The following is a 17,835-nucleotide window of genomic DNA, read 5'->3' as shown; positions in this document are numbered from 1 at the left end:
GAAGGTGCAGAGGAGATTTACCAGGATGTTGCACTGGAGAGGGTACAGAGGAGATTTACCAGGATTTTGCACTGGAGAGGGTACAGAGGAAATTTACCAGGATGTTGCACGAGAGAGGGTGCAGAGCAGATTTACCAGGATGTTGAACTAGAGAGGGTACAGAGGAGATTTACCAGGATGTTGCACTAGAGAGGGTACAGAGGAGATTTACCAGGATGTTGCACTGGAGAGGGTACAGAGGAGATTTACCAGGATGTTGCACTGGAGAGGGTACAGAGGAAATTTACCAGGATATTGCAGTGGAGAGGGTACAGAGGAGATTTATCAGGATGTTGCACTAGAGAGGGTACAAAGGAGATTTACCAGGAGGTTGCACTGGAGAGAGGGTACAGAGTAGATTTACCAGGATGTTGCACTGGAGAGGGTGCAGAGGAGATTTACCAGGATGGTGCACTGGAGATGGTGCAGAGGAGATTTACCAGGATGTTGCACTGGAGAGGGTGCAGAGGAGATTTACCAGGATGTTGCACTGGAGAGGATGCAGAGGAGATTTACCAGGATGTTGCACTCGAGAGGGTACAGAGGCGGTTGATCATGATGTTGCACTCGAGACGGTGCAGAGGAGATTTACCAGGATGTTGCACTAGAGAGGGTACAGAGGAGATTTACCAGGATGTTGCACTAGAGAGTGTACAGAGGAGATTGACCAGGATGTTGCACTAGAGAGGGTACAGAGGAGATTTACCAGGATGTTGCTCTGTAGAGGGTGCAGAGGAGATTTTCCAGGATGTTGCAGTAGAGAGGGTACAGAGGAGATTTACCAGGATGTTGCACTGGAGAGGGTGCAGAGGAGATTTACCAGGATGTTGCACTGGAGAAGGTACAGAGGAGATTTACCAGGATGTTGCACTGGAGAGGGTACAGGGGAGATTTACCAGGATGTTGCACTGGAGAGGGTACAGAGGAGATTTACCAGGATGTTGCACTGGAGAGGGTACAGGGGAGATTTACCAGGATGTTGTACTGGAGAGGATACAGAGGAGATTTACCAGTATGTTGCACTAGAGAGGGTGCAGAGGAGATTTACCAGGATGTTGCACTAGAGAGGGTACAGAGGAGAATTACCAGGATTTTGCACTGGAGAGGGTACAGAGGAGATTTACCTGGATGTTGCACTGGAGAGGGTGCAGAGGAGATTTACCAGGATGTTGCACTCGAGAGGGTACAGAGGAGATTTACCAGGATGTTGCACTCGAGAGGGTACAGAGAAGATTTACCAGGATGTTGCACTGGAGAGGGTGCAGAGGAGATTTACCAGGATGTTGCACTGGAGAGGGTACAGAGGAGATTTATCTGGATGTTGCACTAGAGAGGGTACAAAGGAGATTTACCAGGATGTTGCACTGGAGAGGGTACAAAGGGGATTTACCAGGATGTTGCACTGGAGAGGGTACAGAGGGGATTTACCAGGATGTTGCACTAGAGAGGATACAGAGGAGATTTACCAGGATGTTGCACTGGAGAGGGTACAGAGGAGATTTACCATGATGTTGCACTGGAGAGGGTACAGAGGAGATTTATCTGGATGTTGCACTAGAGAGGGTACAAAGGAGATTTACCAGGATGTTGCACTGGAGAGGGTACAGAGGGGATTTACCACGATGTTGCACTGGAGAGGGTACAGAGGAGATTTACCAGGATGTTGCACTGGAGAGAGTACAGAGGGGATTTACCAGGATGTTGCACTAGAGAGGGTACAGAGGAGATTTACCAGGATGTTGCACTGGAGAGGGTACAGAGGAGATTTACCAGGATGTTGTACTGGAGAGGGTACAGAGGAGATTTACCAGGATGTTGCACTAAAGAGGGTGCAGAGGAGATTTACCCGGATGTTGCACTGGAGAGGGTACTGAGGAGATTTACCAGGATGTTGCACTGGAGGGGGGGCAGAGGAGATTTTCCCGGATGTTGCACTAGAGAGGGTGCAGAGGAGATTTACCAGGATGTTGCACTGGAGAGGGTGCAGAGGAGATTTACCCGGATGTTGCACTGGAGAGGGTACAGAGGAGATTTACCAGGATGTTGCACTCGAGGGGGTGCAGAGGAGATTTACCACGATATTGCACTGGAGAGGGTACAGAGGAGATTTACCAGGATGTTGCACTGGAGAGGGTACAGAGGAGATTTACCAGGATGTTGCACTGGAGAGGGTGCAGAGGAGATTTACCAGGATGTTGCCTGGACTGGAGAATTTTAGCGATGAGGAAAGTTTGGATAGGCTGGGGTTGTTTTCTTTGGAACAGAGGAGGCTGAGGAGAGACCTGATTGAGGTTTATAAATTGATGAGGGGCCTGGATAGAGTGGATAGGAGGGACCTGTTTCCCTGGGCAGAGGGGTCAACAACCAGGGGGCTTGGATTGAAAGTAATTGAGGGGAGGTTTAGAGGGGATTTGAGGGGAGAGGTGGGGAGGGGGTCTGGGGCAGGGTCTGGAACTCACGGCCTGAAAGGGTGGTAGAGGCAGAAACCCTCCCCACATTTGGCAGGCAGTGCACCTTGAAGTGCCGTAAGCTACAGGGCTACGGACCCAGAGCGGGAAAGTAGGATTAGGCCGCGGGGGGGGGGCTCTTGGTCGGCCGGCGCAAGGCGGACACGATGGGCCGAATGGCCTCCTTCCGTACTGTAAATGTCTCTGATTGGATTGTGTCACCCCCCTGGCCTCCAGTGCTGGGTTTATGGGCTGTCGGGAGGCGGAGATATGGCCTGGCCTTCCTTAGGGGGTGTGCGTCGGGGCGGTGGGGGGGATGTTTAGACCGGGCGGCAGGGGAGGGCAGATGGAGTTCGAACAATTCTGGCCCCTCAGCCTTCCCCGAGGGTTGACTGACTCCGGGTGAGGGATGATGGGGTCTGACGGAGGGAAGGACAGATTCCGGGTACTGCCGGGCTATCCGACTTTGGGGGGCCTCGCGGCTGAGTGTGTCGCTGTGTAGGGCCATCGCGTGCACACACACACACACTCACTCACTCACACTCACACACTCAGTCACACACTCACTCAAATACTCACCCACACACCCACTCACTCAGACTCACACACTCACTCACTCACACACACACTCACTCACACTCACACACTCTCTCACACTCACACAAACACACACACACACACACTCTCTCTCACCCACACTCACACACTCACAAACATACTCTCTCCCACACACACACACACACACACTCACACACTCACAAACACACTCTCTCCCACACACACACACACACACACACTCACTCACACACACACAAACACACTCTCTCCCACACACACACACACTCACAAACACACTCTCTCCCACACACACACACACACACTCACACATACTCACAAACACTCTCTCTTCCACACACACGCACACACACGCTCACTCACACACACACAAACACACTCTCTCCCACACACACTCACAAACACACTCTCTCCCACACACACACACACACACACTCACAAACACACTCTCTCCCACACACACACACACTTACACACACTTACAAACACACTCACACTCACTCATTCACACACACTCACATACACACACTCACACACACTTTATTTTTGACGGGGACAGTGTAGAGGGAGCTTTACTCTGTATCTAACCCCCTGTACCTGCCCTGGGAGTGTTTGATGGGACAGTGTAGAGGGAGCTTTTACTCTGTATCTAACCCCCTGCTGTACCTGCCCTGGGAGTGTTTGATGGGACAGTGTAGAGGGAGCTTTACTCTGTATCTAACCCCCTGTACCTGCCCTGGGAGTGTTTGATGGGACAGTGTAGAGGGAGCTTTACTCTGTATCTAACCCCCTGTACCTGCCCTGGGAGTGTTTGATGGGACAGTGTAGAGGGAGCTTTACTCTGTATCTGACCCTGTGCTGTACCTGCCCTGGGAGTGTTTGATGGGACAGTATAGAGGGAGCTTCACTCTGTATCTAACCCCGTGCTGTACCTGCCCTGGGGGTGTTTGATGGGACAGTGTAGAGTGAGCTTTACTCTGTATCTAACCCCGTGCTGTACCTGCCCTGGGAGTGTTTGATGGGACAGTGCAGAGGGAGCTTTACTCTGTATCTCACCCCCTGTACCTGCCCTGGAAGTGTTTGATGGGACAGTGTAGAGGGAGCTTTACTCTGTATCTAACCCTGTGCTGTACCTGCCCTGGGAGTGTTTGATGGGATAGTGTGGAGGGAGCTTTACTCTGTATCTAACCCCCTGTACCTGCCCTGGGAGTGTTTGATGGGACAGTGTAGAGGGAGCTTTACTCTGTATCTAACCCCGTGCTGTACCTGCCCTGGGAGTGTTTGATGGGACAGTGTAGAGGGAGCTTTACTCTGTATCTAACCCCCTGTACCTGCCCTGGGAGTGTTTGATGGGACAGTGTAGAGGGAGCTTTACTCTGTATCTAACCCCGTGCTGTACCTGCCCTGGGAGTGTTTGATGGGACAGTGTAGAGGGAGCTTTACTCTGTATCTAACCCCCTGTACCTGCCCTGGGAGTGTTTGATGGGACAGTGTAGAGGGAGCTTTACTCTGTATCTAACCCCCTGTACCTGCCCTGGGAGTGTTTGATGGGACAGTGTCGAGGGAGCTTTACTCTGTATCTAACCCCCTGTACCTGCCCTGGGAGTGTTTGATGGGACAGTGTAGAAGGAGCTTTACTCTGTATCGAACCCCCTGTACCTGCCCTGGGAGTGTTTGATGGGACAGTGTAGAGGGATCTTTACTCTGTATCTAACCCCCTGTACCTGCCCTGGGAGTATTTGATGGGACAGTGTAGAGGGAGCTTTACTCTATATCTAACCCCCTGTACCTGCCCTGGGAGTGTTTGATGGGACAGTGTAGAGGGAGCTTTACTCTGTATCTAACCCCCTGTACTTGCCCTGGGAGTGTTTGATGGGACAGTGTAGAGGGAGCTTTACTCTGTATCTAACCCACTGTACCTGCCCTGGGAGTGTTTGATGGGACAGTGTAGAGGGAGCTTTACTCTGTATCTAATCCCCTGTACCTGCCCTGGGAGTGTTTGATGGGACAGTGTAGAGGGAGCTTTACTCTGTATCTAACCCCCTGTACCTGCCCTGGGAGTGTTTGATGGGACAGTGTAGAGGGAGCTTTACTCTGTATCTAACCCCCTGTACCTGCCCTGGGAGTGTTTGATGGGACAGTGTCGAGGGAGCTTTACTCTGTATCTAACACCCTGTACCTGCCCTGGGAGTGTTTGATGGGACAGTGTAGAGGGAGCTTTACTCTGTATCTAACCCACTGTACCTGCCCTGGGAGTGTTTGATGGGACAGTGTAGAGGGAGCTTTACTCTGTATTTAACCCCGTGCTGTACCTGCCCTGTGAGTGTTTGATGGGACAGTGTAGAGGGAGCTTTACTCTGTATCTAACCCCGTGCTGTATCTGCCCTGGGAGTGTTTGATGGGACAGTGTAGAGGGAGCTTTACTCTGTATCTAATCCCCTGTACCTGCCCTGGGAGTGTTTGATGGGACAGTGTAGAGGGAGCTTTACTCTGTATCTAACCCTCTGTACCTGCCCTGGGAGTGTTTGATGGGACAGTGTAGAGGGAGCATTACTCTGTATCTAACCCCCTGTACCTGCCCTGGGAGTGTTTGATGGGACAGTGTCGAGGGAGCTTTACTCTGTATCTAACACCCTGTACCTGCCCTGGGAGTGTTTGATGGGACAGTGTAGAGGGAGCTTTACTCTGTATCTAACCCACTGTACCTGCCCTGGGAGTGTTTGATGGGACAGTGTAGAGGGAGCTTTACTCTGTATTTAACCCCGTGCTGTACCTGCCCTGTGAGTGTTTGATGGGACAGTGTAGAGGGAGCTTTACTCTGTATCTAACCCCGTGCTGTATCTGCCCTGGGAGTGTTTGATGGGACAGTGTAGAGGGAGCTTTACTCTGTATCTAACCCCCTGTACCTGCCCTGGGAGTGTTTGATGGGACAGTGTAGAGGGAGCTTTACTCTGTATCTAACCCCCTGTACCTGCCCTGGGAGTGTTTGATGGGACTTACTTGACGGAGGTGGTGAGTTTGAGGGGTCGGACCCCAGGGGTTGCGAACCGCAGTGTGTTCCGATAGGTCACGTGTTCAATGGCTCGGTTCAAACTCTCGAGGTCGTCACCCTCCAGAGTGAGGAGAGTCTGCGATGGGTTAATGTGCACCTGGATTGGGGAAGAAACCACGTTGTTAGATGTCGCTCTCCCTCTCTCTCTGTCTCTCTCTCTGTCTGTCTCTCTCTCTCTCTCTCTGTCTCTCTCCCTCGCTCTGTCTCTCTCTCTGTCTTTCTGTCTCTCTCTCTGTCTCTCTCTGTCTCACTCTCTGTCTTTCTGTCTCTCTCTCTCTCTCTCTGTCTCACTCTCTCTCTGTCTCACTCTCTCTTTGTCTCACTCTCTCTCTGTCTCTCTCTCTCTCTGTCTCACTCTCTCTCTGTCTCACTCTCTCTCTCTATCTCTCTCTCTCTCTCTCTCTCTGTCTCACTCTCTCTCTGTCTCTCTCTCTCTATCTCTCTCTCTCTCTCTCTCTCTGTCTCACTCTCTCTCTGTCTCACTCTCTCTCTGTCTCACTCTCTCTCTCTCTCTCTCTCTGTCTCTCTCTCTCTCTGTCTCACTCTCTCTCTGTCTCTCTCTGTGTCACTCTCTCTCTGTCTCTCTCTCTCTCTCTCTCTCTCTCTGTCTCTCTCTGTCTCACTCTCTCTCTGTCTCTCTCTGTGTCACTCTCTCTCTGTCTCTCTCTCTCTCTCTCTCCCTCTGTCTCTCTCTGTCTCACTCTCTCTCTGTCTCACTCTCTCTCTCTCTCTCTGTCTCACTCTCTCTCTGTCTCTCTCTGTCTCACTCTCTCTCTCTCTCTCTCTCTCCCTCTGTGTCTCTCTGTCTCACTCTCTCTCTGTCTCACTCTCTCTCTCTCTCTCTCTGTCTCACTCTCTCTCTGTCTCTCTCTCTCTCTGTCTCTCTCTCTCTCTCTCTCTGTCTCTCTCTGTCTCACTCTCTCTCTGTCTCACTCTCTCTCTCTCTCTCTCTGTCTCTCTCTGTCTCACTCTCTCTCTGTCTCTCTCTCTGTCTCTCTCTGTCTCTCTCTCTCTCTGTCTCACTCTCTCTCTGTCTCACTCTCTCTCTCTCTCCCTCTGTGTCTCTCTGTCTCACTCTCTCTCTGTCTCTCTCTGTCTCTCTCTCTCTCTGTCTCTCTCTCTCTCTCTCTCTGTCTCTCTCTGTCTCACTCTCTCTCTGTCTCACTCTCTCTCTCTCTCTCTCTCTGTCTCTCTCTGTCTCACTCTCTCTCTGTCTCTCTCTCTGTCTCTCTCTCTCTCTCTCTCTGTCTCACTCTCTCTCTGTCTCTCTCTGTCTCACTCTCTCTCTGTCTCTCTCTGTCTCTCTCTCTCTCTGTCTCTGTCTCTCTCTGTCTCACTCTCTCTCTGTCTCTGTCTCACTCTCTCTCTCTATCTCTCTCTCTCTGTCTGTCTCTCTCTGTCTCACTCTCTCTCTGTCTCTCTCTGTCTCTCTCTCTCTCTGTCTCTGTCTCTCTCTGTCTCACTCTCTCTCTGTCTCTGTCTCACTCTCTCTCTCTATCTCTCTCTCTCTGTCTGTCTCTCTCTGTCTCACTCTCTCTCTGTCTCTGTCTCACTCTCTCTCTCTATCTCTCTCTCTCTGTCTGTCTCTCTCTCGCTCGCTCTCTCTCTGTCCCCGTCCTGGTCTTTCTCTCCCTCCGTCTCTTTCTCTCTTCACCCCTGCCTGTGATTCTCTCTCCGTCCCTCTCTCCCCCTCAGTTTTTCTCTCCTTCTCTCCATTTCTCCCTCCATCTTTCTCTCTCTCTATCTTAATCACTCCCTCCGTCTTCTTCTGTTCCTCCACAAACTGTGGGGACTCCTCACCCCCCAAACTGTGGGGCCCCTCACCCCCCAAACTGTGGGACTCCTCACCCCCCCAAACTGTGGGACTCCTCACTTCCCAAACTGTGGGACCCCTCACCCCCCAAACTGTGGGGACTCCTCACCCCCCAAACTGTGGGACTCCTCACTTCCCAAACTGTGGGACCCCTCACCCCCCAAACTGTGGGGACTCCTCACCCCCCCAAACTGTGGGACCCCTCACCCCCCAAACTGTGGGTCTCCTCACCCCCCAAACTGTGGGACTCCTCACCCCCCAAACTGTGGGTCTCCTCACCCCCCAAACTGTGGGACTCCTCACCCCCCAAACTGTGGGTCTCCTCATCCCCCAAACTGTGGGACTCCTCACCCCCCAAACTGTGGGACTCCTCACCCCCCAAACTGTGGGTCTCCTCACCCCCCAAACTGTGGGACTCCTCACCCCCCAAACTGTGGGGACTCCTCACCCCCCAAACTGTGGGACCCCTCACCCCCCAAACTGTGGGACCCCTCACCCCCCAAACTGTGGGGTCTCCTCACACCCCCCCCCCCCAAACTGTGTAGTCTCCTCACCCCCCAAACTGTGGGACCCCTCACCCCCCAAACTGTGGGACCCCTCACCCCCCAAACTGTGGGACCCCTCACCCCCCAAACTGTGGGGTCTCCTCACACCCCCCCCCCAAACTGTGTAGTCTCCTCACCCCCCAAACTGTGGGACCCCTCACCCCCCAAACGGTGGGGACTCCTCACCCCCCAAACTGTGGGTACCCTCACCCCCCAAACTGTGGGTACCCTCACCCCCCAAACTGTGGGTCTCCTCACACCCCAAACTGTGGGACCCCTCACCCCCCAAACGGTGGGGACTCCTCACCCCCCAAACTGTGGGTACCCTCACCCCCCAAACTGTGGGTCTCCTCACACCCCAAACTGTGGGACCCCTCACCCCCCAAACGGTGGGGACTCCTCACCCCCCAAACTGTGGACTCCTCACCCCCCAAACTGTGGGTACCCTCACCCCCCAAACTGTGGGTCTCCTCACACCCCAAACTGTGGGACCCCTCACCCCCCAAACTGTGGGACTCCTCACACCCCAAACTGTGGGACTCCTCACCCCCCAAACTGTGGGGACTCCTCACCCCCCAAACTGTGGGTCTCCTCACCCCCCAAACTGTGGGACTCCTCACCCCCAAACTGTGGGACCCCTCACCCCCCAAACTGTGGGACTCCTCACCCCCCAAACTGTGGGACTCCTCACCCCCCAAACTGTGGGACCCCTCACCCCCCAAACTGTGGGTCTCCTCACCCCCCAAACTGTGAGGACTCCTCACCCCCCAAACTGTGGGACCCCTCACCCCCCAAACTGTGGGACCCCTCACCCCCCAAACTGTGGGACCCCTCACCCCCCAAACTGTGGGGTCTCCTCACCCCCCAAACTGTGGGACCCCTCACCCCCCAAACTGTGGGACTCCTCACCCCCCAAACTGTGGGACCCCTCACCCCCCAAACTGTGGGGTCTCCTCACTCCCCAAACTGTGGGTCTCCTCACCCCCCAAACTGTGGGACCCCTCACCCCCCAAACTGTGGGTCTCCTCACACCCCAAACTGTGGGGTCTCCTCACCCCCCAAACTGTGAGACTCCTCACCCCCCAAACTGTGGGACTCCTCACCCCCCAAACTGTGGGACCCCTCACCCCCCAAACTGTGGGTCTCCTCACCCCCCAAACTGTGGGACTCCTCACCCCCCAAACTGTGGTCTCCTCACCCCCCAAACTGTGGGTCTCCTCACCCCCCAAACTGTGGGGTCTCCTCACCCCCCAAACTGTGGGACTCCTCACCCCCCAAACTGTGGGACCCCTCACCCCCCAAACTGTGGGTCTCCTCACCCCCCAAACTGTGGGACTCCTCACCCCCCAAACTGTGGGACCCCTCACCCCCCAAACTGTGGGGACTCCTCACCCCCCAAACTGTGGGACTCCTCACCTCCCAAACTGTGGGACTCCTCACCCCCCAAACTGTGGGACCCCTCACCCCCAAACTGTGGGACCCCTCACCCCCCAAACTGTGGGACTCCTCACCCCCCAAACTGTGGGACCCCTCACCCCCCAAACAGTGGGACCCCTCAGCCCCCAAACAGTGGGACCCCTCACCCCCCAAACTGTGGGACCCCTCACCCCCCAAACTGTGGGACCCCTCACCCCCCAAACAGTGGGACCCCTCAGCCCCCAAACAGTGGGACCCCTCACCCCCCAAACTGTGGGACCCCTCACCCCCCAAACTGTGGGTCTCCTCACCCCCCAAACTGTGGGACTCCTCACCCCCCAAACTGTGGGACTCCTCACCCCCCAAACTGTGGGACCCCTCACCCCACAAACTGTGGGACCCCTCACCCCCTAAACTGTGGGACTCCTCACCCCCCAAACTGTGGGACCCCTCACCCCGCAAACTGTGGGACCCTCACCCCCCAAACTGTGGGGACTCCTCACCCCCCAAACTGTGGGACCCCTCACCCCCCAAACTGTGGGACCCCTCACCCCCCAAACTGTGGGACCCTCAGCCCCCAAACTGTGGGACTCCTCACCCCCCAAACTGTGGGACCCCTCACCCCCCAAACTGTGGGACTCCTCACCCCCCAAACTGTGGGACACCTCACCCCCCAAACTGTGGGACTCCTCACCCCCAAACTGTGGGACCCCTCACCCCACAAACTGTGGGACCCCTCACCCCCTAAACTGTGGGACTCCTCACCCCCCAAACTGTGGGACCCCTCACCCCGCAAACTGTGGGACCCTCACCCCCCAAACTGTGGGGACTCCTCACCCCCCAAACTGTGGGACCCCTCACCCCCCAAACTGTGGGACCCTCAGCCCCCAAACTGTGGGGACTCCTCAGCCCCCAAACTGTGGGGACTCCTCACCCCCCAAACTGTGGGACCCCTCACCCCGCAAACTGTGGGACCCTCACCCCCCAAACTGTGGGGACTCCTCACCCCCCAAACTGTGGGACCCCTCACCCCCCAAACTGTGGGACCCCTCACCCCCCAAACTGTGGGACCCTCAGCCCCCAAACTGTGGGACCCCTCACCCCCCAAACTGTGGGACCCCTCACCCCCCAAACTGTGGGACCCCTCACCCCCCAAACTGTGGGACCCCTCACCCCCCAAACTGTGGGACCCCTCAACCCCCAAACTGTGGGTCTCCTCACCCCCAAACTGTGGGTCTCCTCACCCCCCAAACTGTGGGACCCCTCACCCCCCAAACTGTGGGACTCCTCACCCCCCAAACTGTGGGACCCCTCACCCCCCAAACTGTGGGACCCCTCACCCCCCAAACTATGGTCTCCTCACCCCCCAAACTGTGGGACCCCTCACCCCCTAAACTGTGGGACTCCTCACCCCCCAAACTGTGGGACTCCTCACCCCCCAAACTGTGGGACCCCTCACCCCCCAAACTGGGGGACCCCTCACCCCCCAAACAGTGGGACCCCTCACCCCCCAAACTGTGGGAACTCCTCACCCCCCAAACTGTGGGACCCCTCACCCCCCAAACTGTGGGACCCCTCAACCCCCAAACTGTGGGTCTCCTCACCCCCAAACTGTGGGACCCCTCACCCCCCAAACTATGGTCTCCTCACCCCCCAAACTGTGGGACCCCTCACCCCCCAAACTGTGGGACTCCTCACCCCCCAAACTGTGGGACCCCTCACCCCCCAAACTGTGGGACCCCTCACCCCCTAAACTGTGGGACCCCTCACCCCCCAAACTGTGGGACTCCTCACCCCACAAACTGTGGGACCCCTCACCCCCCAAACTGTGGGACCCCTCACCCCCCAAACTGTGGGTCTCCTCACCCCCCAAACTGTGGGTCTCCTCACCCCCCAAACTGTGGGACCCCTCACCCCCCAAACTGTGGGACTCCTCACCCCACAAACTGTGGGACCCCTCACGCCCCAAACTGTGGGACCCCACACCCCCCAAACTGTGGGTCTCCTCACCCCCCAAACTGTGGGTCTCCTCACCCCCCAAACTGTGGGACCCCTCACCCCCCAAACTGTGGGACTCCTCACCCCACAAACTGTGGGACCCCTCACCCCCCAAACTGTGGGGACCCCTCACCCCCCAAACTGTGGGACCCCTCACCCCCCAAACTGTGGGACCCCTCACCCCCCAAACTGTGGGACCCCTCACCCCCCAAACTGTGGGACCCCTCACCCCCCAAACTGTGGGACCCCTCACCCCCCAAACTGTGGGACCCCTCACACCCCAAACTGTGGGGACTCCTCACCCCCCAAACTGTGGGACCCCTCACCCCCCAAACTGTGGGACTCCTCAGCCCCCAAACTGTGGGACCCCTCACCCCCCAAACTGTGGGACCCCTCACCCCCCAAACTGTGGGACCCCTCACCCCCCAAACTGTGGTCTCCTCACCCCCCAAACTGTGGGACTCCTCACCCCCCAAACTGTGGGTCTCCTCACCCCCCCAAACTGTGGGACTCCTCACCCCCCAAACTGTGGGACTCCTCACCCCCCAAACTGTGGGACTCCTCACCCCCCAAACTGTGGGACCCCTCACCCCCCAAACTGTGGGACCCCTCACCCCCCAAACTGTGGGACCCCTCACCCCCCAAACTGTGGGACCCCTCACCCCCCAAACTGTGGGACCCCTCACCCCCCAAACTGTGGGACCCCTCACCCCCCAAACTGTGGGACCCCTCACCCCCCAAACTGTGGGGACTCCTCACCCCCCAAACTGTGGGACCCCTCACCCCCCAAACTGTGGGACCCCTCACCCCCTAAACTGTGGGGACTCCTCACCCCCCCAAACTGTGGGACCCCTCACCCCCCAAACTGTGGGACCCCTCACCCCCTAAACTGTGGGGACTCCTCACCCCCCAAACTGTGGGACCCCTCACCCCCCAATCTGTGGGACTCCTCACCCCCCAAACTGTGGGGACTCCTCACCCCCCAAACTGTGGGACACCTCACCCCCCAAACTGTGGGACTCCTCACCCCCCAAAACAGTGGGACCCCTCACCCCCCAAACTGTGGGACCCCTCACCCCCCAAACTGTGGGACCCCTCACCCCCCAAACTGTGGGACCCCTCACCCCCCAAACTGTGGGACCCCTCACCCCCCAAACTGTGGGACTCCGCACCCCCCAAACTGTGGGTCTCCTCACCCCCCAAACTGTGGGACTCCTCACCCCCCCAAACTGTGGGTCTCCTCACCCCCCAAACTGTGGGTCTCCTCACCCCCCAAACTGTGGGACTCCTCACCCCCCCAAACTGTGGGTCTCCTCACCCCCCAAACTGTGGGTCTCCTCACCCCCCAAACTGTGGGTCTCCTCACCCCCCAAACTGTGGGACTCCTCACCCCCCCAAACTGTGGGACTCCTCACCCCCCCAAACTGTGGGTCTCCTCACCCCCCAAACTGTGGGTCTCCTCACCCCCCAAACTGTGGGACTCCTCACCCCCCAAACTGTGGGTCTCCTCACCCCCCAAACTGTGGGACTCCTCACCCCCCCAAACTGTGGGTCTCCTCACCCCCCAAACTGTGGGACTCCTCACCCCCCAAACTGTGGGACCCCTCACCCCCCAAACTGTGGGACCCCTCACCCCCCAAACTGTGGGACTCCTCACCCCCCCAAACTGTGGGTCTCCTCACCCCCCAAACTGTGGGACTCCTCACCCCCCAAACTGTGGGGTCTCCTCACCCCCCCAAACTGTGGGACTCCTCACCCCCCAAACTGTGGGGTCTCCTCACCCCCCCAAACTGTGGGACCCCTCACCCCCCAAACTGTGGGTCTCCTCACCCCCCAAACTGTGGGTCTCCTCACCCCCCAAACATGTGGGGTCTCCTCACACCCCCAAACTGTGGGACCCCTCACCCCCCAAACTGTGGGACCCCTCACCCCCCAAACTGTGGGACCCCTCACCCCCCAAACTGTGGGACTCCTCACCCCCCAAACTGTGGGACTCCGCACCCCCCAAACTGTGGGTCTCCTCACCTCCCAAACTGTGGGTCTCCTCACACCCCAAACTGTGGGTCTCCTCACACCCCCCAAACTGTGGGTCTCCTCACCCCCCAAACTGTGGGTCTCCTCACCTCCCAAACTGTGGGTCTCCTCACACCCCAAACTGTGGGTCTCCTCACACCCCCCAAACTGTGGGTCTCCTCACCTCCCAAACTGTGGGACTCCGCACCCCCCAAACTGTGGGTCTCCTCACTCCCCCCAAACTGTGGGTCTCCTCACCCCCCAAACTGTGGGACTCCTCACCCCCCAAACTGTGGGACTCCGCACCCCCCAAACTGTGGGTCTCCTCACCTCCCAAACTGTGGGACTCCTCACCCCCCAAACTGTGGGTCTCCTCACCCCCCAAACTGTGGGTCTCCTCACCCCCCAAACTGTGGGTCTCCTCACACCCCCCAAACTGTGGGTCTCCTCACCCCCAAACTGTGGGACTCCTCACCCCCCAAACTGTGGGACTCCTCACCCCCAAACTGTGGGACTCCTCAACCCCCAAACTGTGGGTCTCCTCACCTCCCCCAAACTGTGGGACTCCTCACCCCCCAAACTGTGGTCTCCTCACCCCCCAAACTGTGGGTCTCCTCACCCCACAAACTGTGGGACCCCTCACCCCCCAAACTGTGGGTCTCCTCACCCCCCAAACTGTGGGACTCCTCACCCCCCCCAAACTGTGGGTCTCCTCACCCCCCAAACTGTGGGTCTCCTCACCCCCCAAACTGTGGGACTCCTCACCCCCCCCAAACTGTGGGTCTCCTCACCCCCCAAACTGTGGGACCCCTCACCCCCCAAACTGTGGGACCCCTCACCCCCCAAACTGTGGGTCTCCTCACCTCCCAAACTGTGGGTCTCCTCACACCCCCCAAACTGTGGGACTCCTCACCCCCCAAACTGTGGGTCTCCTCACACCCCCCAAACTGTGGGTCTCCTCACCCCCCAAACTGTGGGTCTCCTCACCCCCCAAACTGTGGGATTCCTCACACCCCCCAAACTGTGGGACCCCTCACCCCCCAAACTGTGGGACCCCTCACCCCCCAAACTGTGGGACTCCTCACACCCCAAACTGTGGGTCTCCTCACCCCCCAAACTGTGGGTCTCCTCACCCCCCAAACTGTGGGTCTCCTCACACCCCCCAAACTGTGGGTCTCCTCACCCCCCAAACTGTGGGTCTCCTCACCCCCCAAACTGTGGGTCTCCTCACACCCCCCAAACTGTGGGTCTCCTCACCCCCCAAACTGTGGGTCTCCTCACACCCCCCAAACTGTGGGACTCCTCACCCCCCCAAACTGTGGGTCTCCTCACACCCCCCAAACTGTGGGACTCCTCACCCCCACAAACTGTGGGTCTCCTCACCCCCAAAACTGTGGGACTCCTCACCCCCCCAAACTGTGGGTCTCCTCACCTCCCAAACTGTGGGACTCCTCACCCCCCAAACTGTGGGACTCCTCACCCCCCAAACTGTGGGTCTCCTCACCCCCAAAACTGTGGGACTCCTCACCCCCCCAAACTGTGGGTCTCCTCACCCCACAAACTGTGGGTCTCCTCACCCCCCAAACTGTGGGTCTCCTCACCCCCCAAACTGTGGGTCTCCTCACCTCCCAAACTGTGGGTCTCCTCACCCCCCAAACTGTGGGTCTCCTCACCCCCCAAACTGTGGGTCTCCTCACCCCCCAAACTGTGGGTCTCCTCACCCCCCAAACTGTGGGTCTCCTCACCCCCCAAACTGTGGGTCTCCTCACCCCCCAAACTGTGGGACCCCTCACCCCCCAAACTGTGGGTCTCCTCACCTCCCAAACTGTGGGTCTCCTCACCCCCCAAACTGTGGGTCTCCTCACCCCCCAAACTGTGGGTCTCCTCACCCCCCAAACTGTGGGTCTCCTCACCCCCCAAACTGTGGGTCTCCTCACCCCCCAAACTGTGGGTCTCCTCACCCCCCAAACTGTGGGACCCCTCACCCCCCAAACTGTGGGGTCTCCTCACCCCCCAAACTGTGGGACCCCTCACCCCCCAAACTGTGGACCCCTCACCCCCCAAACTGTGGGACTCCTCACACCCCCCAAACTGTGGGACCCCTCACCCCCTAAACTGTGGGGACTCCTCACCCCCCAAACTGTGGGGTTTCTCGCCGAGACCTCTCCTACCTTCATGCCCTTCCCGAGACTCTCGAAGTCGCTGAAGTCCAGACCCTCTTTGCAGGCGTAGAGACACTCCAGGACCTCACGGCTCTCCAAGCTCCCGGGTCTGACCGTGAATCCGGCCAGGAACCCCTGCAGGAAACGATCCAATCGCATCATGGGCACTGCCCGGGGAACGAGGTACACGAGGGTTAGTCTCGCCCAGTGGAGACGCCCCGATCTCGGCCCGCCCATTGACTGCAGTGCGGCGCTCTCTCAGTACTGCCCCTCCGACAGTGCGGCACTCCCTCAGTACTGCCCCTCCGACAGTGCGGCGCTCCCTCAGTACTGCCCCTCCGACAGTGCGGCACTCCCTCAGTACTGCCCCTCCGACAGTGCGGCGCTCCCTCAGTACTGCCCCTCCGACAGTGCGGCACTCCCTCAGTACTGTCCCTCCGACAGTGCGGCACTCCCTCAGTACTGCCCCTCCGACAGTGCGGCGCTCTCTCAGTACTGCCCCTCCGACAGTGCGGCGCTCCCTCAGTACTGCCCCTCCGACAGTCTAGTGCTCCCTCAGTACTGCCCCTCCGACAGTGCGGCACTCCCTCAGTACTGCCCTACCGACAGTGCGGCACTCCCTCAGTACTGCCCCTCCGACAGTGCGGCGCTCCATCAGTACTGCCCCTCCGACAGTGCGGCACTCCCTCAGTACTGCCCCTCCGACAGTGCGGCACTCCCTCAGTACTGCCCCTCCGACAGTGCGACACTCCCTCAGTACTGCCCCTCCGACAGTGCGGCACTCCCTCAGTACTGCCCCTCCGACAGTGCGGCACTCCCTCAGTACTGCTCTGGGAGTGTCAGCCCGGATGTTTTGTGCTCAAGTCCCTGGAGTGGGACTCGAACCCACAACCTTCTGACTCAGAGGCGAGGGTGCGGCCCACTGAGCTACTCCCCCCCACTGACACTGAGGGGGAGGAAGCGGAGGGCGAGGGATTAAAGAAACTCTACTCGTGGAGCATGAGCCACCGAGACGCTCTGGGATAGCGGTGGGGGGAGGGGCGATGTTGTGACACCTGGGAGGGACGGATGGGAGTGAGGGAAGGGAGGGAGAGAGGGAGGGAGGGAGAGAGGGAGGGAGGGAGGGAGGGAGGGAGGGAGAGAGGGAGGGAGCTATGTGGGTCGGAAGGACATGGTGGAGGATGGAAGGAAGGGAGGGAGAATGAACGGGAGGGAAGGAGGGAGGGAAAGAGGGAGGGAAGGAAAGAGGGAAGGAAGGAGTGAGGGAGGGAGGGAAGGAGGGAGGGAAAGAGGGAGTGAGGGAGGGAGGGAAGGAAGGAGGGAGAGAGGAAAGGAGGGAAGGATTGAGGGAAGGAGGGAGGAAATGAAGGAGGGAAGGAGGGAGGGAAGAAAGGAGGGAGGGAGGGAGGAAAGGAGTGAGGGAGGGAAGGAGGTAGGGAAGGAGGGAGGGAAGGAAGGTGTGAGGGAGGGAAGGAAGGAGGGAAGGAGGGAGGGAAGGAGGGAAGGAAGGAGTGATGGAGGGAGGGAAGGAGGGAGGGAGGGAGTGAGGGAGGGAAGGAGTGAGGGAGGGAAGGAGGGAGGGAGGGAATGATGGGAGGGAAGGAGGGAGGGAGGGAAGGAGTGAGGGAGTGATGGGAAGGAGGGGGGAAAGGAGTGAGGGAGGGAAGGAGGGAGGGAGGGAGTGAGGGAGGGAATGATGTGAGGGAAGGAGGGAGTGAGGGAGTGATGGGAGGGAAGGAGGGAGGGAGGAAAGGAGTGAGGGAGGGAAGGAGGG

The 17,835-nt window shown here is 58.2% G+C and overlaps 1 protein-coding gene across 1 annotated transcript in view; it reads right to left on the bottom strand.

Annotated features, from left to right (window-relative positions):
• Positions 1–17,835, bottom strand: part of LOC139247681 (calsyntenin-3-like) — a gene marked incomplete at its 3' end in the record, with an annotated part of 278,480 nt that overhangs the window by 234,849 nt on the left and 25,796 nt on the right. Inside the window, exons 10-11 of the mRNA XM_070871764.1 lie at positions 16,071–16,228; positions 6,063–6,211 (exon numbers count right to left, since the gene is read on the bottom strand). Coding sequence (XP_070727865.1) covers positions 6,063–6,211; positions 16,071–16,228 — 307 coding nt within the window. The remainder of the gene's footprint in view (positions 1–6,062; positions 6,212–16,070; positions 16,229–17,835) is intronic.

Source organism: Pristiophorus japonicus, unplaced genomic scaffold, assembly GCF_044704955.1.
Source record: "Pristiophorus japonicus isolate sPriJap1 unplaced genomic scaffold, sPriJap1.hap1 HAP1_SCAFFOLD_281, whole genome shotgun sequence".
In the NCBI taxonomy this organism is placed as follows: domain Eukaryota; kingdom Metazoa; phylum Chordata; class Chondrichthyes; family Pristiophoridae; genus Pristiophorus; species Pristiophorus japonicus.
Note: the sequence above shows the minus strand (reverse complement) of the source record. Positions and strands in the feature narration are given on the sequence as shown.